This window comes from Mytilus californianus, unplaced genomic scaffold (assembly GCF_021869535.1).
Source record: "Mytilus californianus isolate M0D057914Y unplaced genomic scaffold, xbMytCali1.0.p SCAF_7, whole genome shotgun sequence".
Classification (NCBI taxonomy): domain Eukaryota; kingdom Metazoa; phylum Mollusca; class Bivalvia; order Mytilida; family Mytilidae; genus Mytilus; species Mytilus californianus.
Genome location: NW_026262723.1, coordinates 13,038,434 through 13,045,174, shown reverse-complemented (window position 1 = coordinate 13,045,174; position 6,741 = coordinate 13,038,434). Strand labels below are relative to the sequence as shown.

General features: G+C 31.2%; 1 protein-coding gene across 1 annotated transcript; it reads left to right on the top strand.

The window, feature by feature from the left end:
* Nucleotides 1-751: 751 nt before the first annotated feature.
* On the top strand, nucleotides 752-6,533 carry LOC127709093 (uncharacterized). Its single transcript, XM_052214446.1, has 5 exons — nucleotides 752-868; nucleotides 2,248-2,383; nucleotides 3,542-3,654; nucleotides 5,621-5,723; nucleotides 6,297-6,533. Exons 1-5 carry the CDS (start codon nucleotides 829-831, stop codon nucleotides 6,436-6,438), a joined length of 534 nt encoding a protein of 177 aa, XP_052070406.1. The 5' UTR covers nucleotides 752-828; the 3' UTR covers nucleotides 6,439-6,533.
* Nucleotides 6,534-6,741: the final 208 nt, after the last annotated feature.

Below are 6,741 nucleotides of genomic sequence, written 5' to 3'. Positions count from 1 at the left end.
GATTCTGGAAAAAATTAAATCGGGCAAGTTCGTGACCGAAAATTTGGAAGGCCAAATAAAAATCTAATTGTTCTTAATGGAGCAGGAACAACTGTATACGGTCAAATTGGCAACATCATATTGCAATTTTAGCTTTTGTTATATTCTGATTGGGTACATATTGTTTAACCTAAACTGCTCTGTGGATTGATTTTTATAAACTTTATAAGAGACGAAGAAAAAATTTGAAAAAATTAAAATCGCCCTTTTGCATACGATTTTCGTGTAATCATACTACTTTATACAAATGTTTTACATCGACCTAAATTAATCTATTTACAATTTACATAAGTTTCAAGACTATCAAATTCTTGCTAACCACAAAATTCGTACCTAACCACGTCAATTCACAAATGTCAAGCAATAACAAGCATAAATAGGTTATTTTGCAATGAACTTTTTAAGCCTTGGAAAACCCCATTTACAAAAAATAAATGTTTTTGATAATTTTAGGATAATCGTGACAAAACAAATTAACATACTAGTATAACAAATGCCTTGTAATTAGTATACTAAAGCAAGATAAAATTTATTAAAATACTTTGACATTTAATTCAATGTGACAAAATAGATAAAAAAAACGTGCTAGCAATGATAATCACAGCGTGTTTTTTATAAATTTGGCAATTTCCTTCATAGATATTGTACTTGATAATAATATTAAATAATTAACACATCAAAATTTGTCAATTATCTCCATAAATATTGCACTCCTGCTTATATAAATGAATGGCATTTTCATCTTCAGCATAAAACATTTAGATCAAACTCGTTTCAACAAGTAAAACTATGTTGGTTTTGGTAATTCTTCAATTCGGCTTTGCCTTGGGTAAGTCAAATCTTTTTTTTTAAATACTGATATTTTATCACAAACAATATTATATTGTCAGCATATGTTTACCGAATAGTCTCATTGACGACAATGAACATCTAGTCATATCACTACACATTGTTTTTATCTTTCCTAAATATGTGATAAAGACAATACTGAATTCAAGTAATGTACCTTTAAATACTCAAGGCTGGCTTGTATTATAATTAATTAAATAAATAACTCGTTGTCTTTCCATGAACAATAGTTGCGTAGAACACAAGCATAAACGGAATGCTTGGCAAACATGTAGACCTGAATTTCGTGTAAAATAACGGTGGTACAAAGCTTAATTGCAGCTGCTTTCAAATATGCCTTTTTATTTCAAAAAGGCATGACAAACCAATTGCGTAAATATTCTTAAATATGATGATTGAAGACGAGGTTCCCACTTGAGCAGAAAGTAATGCTCTTTTTTCCTAATGAAGCAGCACGAATACCGCTAGAATGATAATGTCTAATAACAGAGTATATAAATGTCCAAATTACTGATTATTTGCCTGTTGATAATTTTATACTGGGTCAATGACAAGGCTGGTGAACGTTTCATCCCCGAGTGTTTCAACAGCCCAGAAGTCCGCACTTTTATTTTGACATATAATATCACTGATATGCTCTTTTTCTGTTTTACTGTTTATAAAATGTTAAATTTTTGGTACTGCAAAGGTTTTTATTGACAGATCTTTTTGTAATTAACAGTTTGATTTACAACTTGGTTTTTTGATAAGGCGTTCCAACTATTGTTATTCGAATGTCACTGATGAGTCTTATGTTAACGATACCCAAGTATAAAAAATTATAAGCCTGGTATGCTTGATCAGGTTTTACATTGTAACTCAAAGCATTAAACAAAACAAATTAAGGCAAATTAAGGCAACACGAGTTTACCAATGTTCCAATATCGTAATTTGATTATTAAGAGAAAAATCAAGATAACTGGTTATAAAATTTCCTTTTCATAGTTTTAATTGATTTTTAAAATCATCTCAATAAAAGTTCTACGTTGGTTACTGTTCTTTTTCAACACGAGTAGCAGATAAACATCATCATTACAATCCTACATAAACAAGTTACAGAATTTTCTAACATGGCTGATTGATTGGTTAGTGTTTAAAGCCACTTTCATCACTATTGTGGTATTTCGTGGCGGTCAGTTGTTATTGGTTGAGAAAGCCGGATGGACCGGAGAGAACCACCAATCTTCAATAGGAAAACTCACAATCCTAGTCAATTAAGATTGGAGTCGAGCGCACCTGCCACGAGCGGGATTCGAACTCCCAACCTGAGTGTTGACAGGCTAGTGAATTTTCTTACAAAACGTTATCATATATTTGCAGGTACATCCTGGAGTGTTCCGAAAGAATGCTATCCAGTGTTCAGTTGTTCGTACAGGTTTCTAGACGTTGAAAAATTCTTTTATGATGGCGATGCTTTAAAGGATGTCAGTGCAGAAACAGTTGACGAGCTATGCCAGTATGTGTACTAGTATATTTCTGTCTATATATATATATATACCTTCACTTGTCACAAAATAAAAATCATCGGTATTTAAATTATGTTGAGCCGTAAAAATTAATAAAGGTACCAGCATTTTCCAATGCAGAATATTATGAACTTTAATCTGATTGGTTTCAATATAAAATACCAATCACTATTTCATGTTTACACATTATTTTTTTTTCGTTTTTAAGATTTGACTATTTTTGAGTATATGTAACTTACCAGACGAAAATAGTTACACTTTATTGTCAATCAAAATGACTATTTAATATATGATTTATTTTCATTCCTTGCATAATGTAACTTTAGTTTAATTGACAAAAGAGCTAACCTGCATTTTTATACTTTAAATAATGTTTTATAAGCATTCCATTTAAAGTTAAAAAGAACAATTAAAACATGTTTTTCGTTAATTGGTTTGTTGTAAATTAGGCCGTTAGTTTTCTCAATTGAATTGTTTCATATTTTTCATGTCAGGGCCTTTTATAGCCGACTATACGGTATGAGTTTTTCTCGTTGTTGAAGACCGTACGTTTGCCTATAATTGCTTATATCCACTTTATTTGAATTTTGGTGGATAGTTGTCTCATTGGCAATCATATCTCATCTTTTCATTTTTATATTTTGTGTCAATACTTAATTTTCTATTCTGACAGTGAATTGGATTAAAGTTTAACTTGTCAGTGCCAATATCATAACAAAATCTCACCATTAACTGTGGAAAAAAAGTATTGGGTTTGAAGCAACACATTAAAGGAAATGTGCGGTATCCGTAAATGAGCAAACGCCCAAACAACACAAAACATTAACCTCTAGAGGTCAACATTACAGTATTACAGTTTTCAACAAAACAAGTATTGTAGTAGAAAATTATTCTTACTGTAAACCAACTAATTTTCGAGACTTTCCCCGAGTAGAAAAATAAAGCGAATATAAATCGTTGCGATTGTGTAAAACATCCCTATAAGTTCATCAAGGAAAAAGAAAATCGCGACAAATAAATCGCAGCGAAGTCGGCTTAAAAGGGTTTAACGCGAAATGAAGTATCTGCGAAAAAAAGTTGGTTTTCAGAATTATTCCACTTCTCATATTCTTTAGATTTTTACGTTGATATTTCATATTGTATTGCAGACATTTGAAGAAAAAATCCGTTTGTAAGGAGGCAGAAAAGTGTAAAGAGATGGATTTTGTAACTGAAATGATGGCTGAAATAGAAAGAGCTGTTTGTGTTGAGTATAAGAAAGGTTTGGATATCATTTGCATTAGATAGTAGACTAAAATTGTAGTAGCCAATGTAACATTTATTCATAACGTCTCAATTAGAGCTTGACATATATGTATACCCTTGTCTATATTTGTTCAATATTTTATGTGCATGGGTATATCTGTGTGTGTAATTTTAGTATTGTTGTAGGGCATCGAAGAATCTTTGTATACAATCTATTTTATATTTTCATGTTACGGTCAATATGGTCAAGATACTGTAAAAAGTAAAATATCAAAACAACCGAACTCCAAGCAAAATTCAAAACGGAAAGTCCCTTATCAAATGGCAAAATCAAAAGCTCCAACACATCAAACGAATGGAAAACAAATAAATGAGCAATACCACTGACAGAATTTGGTAAAATTTTACATACAACTTTGTCTTGTTGAATTTCAACAGGTATCGAAAAAATGATGAATAAATAAATTTATCTCTTTATTTTCTAAAATATTACTGATTGAATTCTGAATATTGATATTTAGTGTTTTATATGTATTGATTTTATGTTTGTCTACTATTTTGTATTGATATCTATGTTTTACTGTCTGTTGATACGGTTCCATTGAACAAAAAGGAACCTTATATCAGAATTAAATTTCGATCCTTTAAGCTGAAAATGTGAGAACAAGTCGTTGTTTAAATATATAAATAAAATAAACATCTGATTGGAAAAGTTTAAATCAGCTAAGAATTATAGAATACCGAGTACATGGCGTTCTGATTAAAGACCGTGGCAGTCAGAGAGAAATCCTTTAGGGAGCTACCATTAGATTTTTAGGGGGGGGGGGGGGGGGGCAAGGATGAAAAATTGTGTCCTGCCTTTTTTTTTTATTAGTTTATTCTGACATTTTTAACATAAATTGTCATCCTGCCTTTTTTTTTTTTTTTTTTTTGGCAAGTTGCTCATCCTGCCTTTTTTTTTAATCAAAACCCCTCTCCTGCTTTTTTTCCAAATTTCATCCTAGCCCCAATACTGCATCAAGTGTGTTACGATATTTCTCCACTCCAGACGGTTAAAAAATGTGAACGTCATGAATATATAGATTCCACCACTGCATCAAGTGTATATTTCTCAAATCGAGACGGTTAAATTTTATTATTACATTGGTAGCATTGAATTACATTGATTTCCCAGTCAAATAAAGACCGATAATTTCACATGTGAAATAGACTTGGTTATTTCACTTTCTGGCGTCATACAACAATAGGCGTGGTCATGACGTCGATAACGTCGGATCAAAACAAATTGTGAATGCGTAGAAAAAAGATATAGTTCCTTACATTTTCTACATTAATTTCAATAAAAAAAGCCATTTGCCAATGTAATAAAAAGAATAACTAATCAAAGAATTCAAATATCGAAAAATATTCTACTCGTGACCGAACAACACTGATAATTAACTCATGCGCTACGCGCATTCGTGAATTAATGTGTTGTTCGGTCACTCGTTGAATATTTTTCTCTATTTGAATTCTTCGATTAGTTATTTTATAAATATTTAAAGCGTGAGGCCGAGTTGCCGAGCTTTTTAAAAATTTTAAATTTAACTGTTGAGAGAGGAGAAATATCGTAATACACGAGTTATAGTGGTGGAATCTGTTTCTCTACTGATTTTTAGACAAAGTTTATCCATCCTTTTCAAAGATTTGCAGAAAGTTGTGTTCTTGATATGTGACGTCATCAGACATGGTCGCCTTTATTCTTGACGTCACAATAGGAAATTCAGAAGAAACCAAGAAAATTTGACGTCATAATTAAATTTCGACCAATTATATGCCGAGAACAAAGTTTTCTTTAGAGATGAGAAATATTTTTCTCACACCGATCGAGAAATGTGAAACAACCCTGAAATTAGAGAAATTAGTATTCACTGAATATATTTCACTTGATATTAAGCATCCATTAATCAATTTATTCTATACAAATACTTATATTATTTCAGATATTCAAGGTTTAGCACAATGCTACAATGAACCACAGTTCAGATCAAAATTCATGAAATGTGTCCAAGATTCTTTTATTGGCTATAATCAAAATACGTGTGGGTAAGTTTTACTTCAGGTAATTAGTGTATTAAATCAACATGCGATCACAATAATTTTGTATTTTAACACTTCTTTTTTATACATTTTTGCCATTGTTTGTCAAATTTTTAAAGATTTGTAAATTGAAAACGAGGTTTTTGGCAGATGATTTTTCTTCAGTCTTTAATGAGCCGTAATTACATTTACACATTTTCATAATTGCACTATTGTATATTTGTTACTATGTTGATTTGCTTAAAATAAACTGCCGCTTCCGTTAAAGTACTGTGGAGTTTAAAAATGTTTAGTTTTGTTATATATGTCTAAAACAAAAAGAAATTCTTAATAATCTGTAACAGTACCATATTCCTTTGGGAACATGCGTCTTTTCTACCGAGATTTGATTTTATTTCAACACATTAAAAATGAAATGAAACAATAATTAAAAGTGGTGTCTACCAATGTGATATTATTATTTTTTTCTTTCATCAAAGATGGCTGCATGACAAACCAATAAAATCAAATCAGAGAATTATCTTATTAAATGCAAATGTACCGGTAGAAGCCCTTGGAAATTTTGATTTTCAATTACAGGTTTGTGGACAGCCTGAAAGGCTGTGCTTCAATTTTCCAGCAGTGTGAAGACCAACAACATGCATCTGCCGTTCAAACTATGCTCGGCAAATATGGTACAACAATATGCAATCATCACAAATTCAATATTGGAGCTCCTTAATTTCAGCTCCATCTTAAACCTTGGATGCATTTTGATCTACCAAGGAATATATATATTGATCTACCATGAATAAAAATATTTTGTAACACCAAGAATCTTTGTGTTCAACGAGTAGTAAACTGTTTTAGAAGATTTATCTTGGTTGGTTATATGTTGACTCCTTTCTCATTATCAAGTCTTAACACATTTCACCTGCTTGTGCTACCGTTAGACACTTTGAAATACAAATTTCATTTATTTTTTTGGGGGTGATGTCACTCATCACAAGAGTGCAACACGCTGAATTGTCTCGGCTGGATTCTT

Coding starts and splice junctions, on each gene's coding strand:
- LOC127709093 (XM_052214446.1), top strand. CDS start 829: ATGTTGGTTTTGGTAATTCTTCAATTCGGCTTTGCCTTGG. Junction 869..2,247: donor TCAATTCGGCTTTGCCTTGG/GTAAGTCAAATC, acceptor ATATATTTGCAG/GTACATCCTGGAGTGTTCCG. Junction 3,655..5,620: donor TTGTGTTGAGTATAAGAAAG/GTTTGGATATCA, acceptor ATATTATTTCAG/ATATTCAAGGTTTAGCACAA.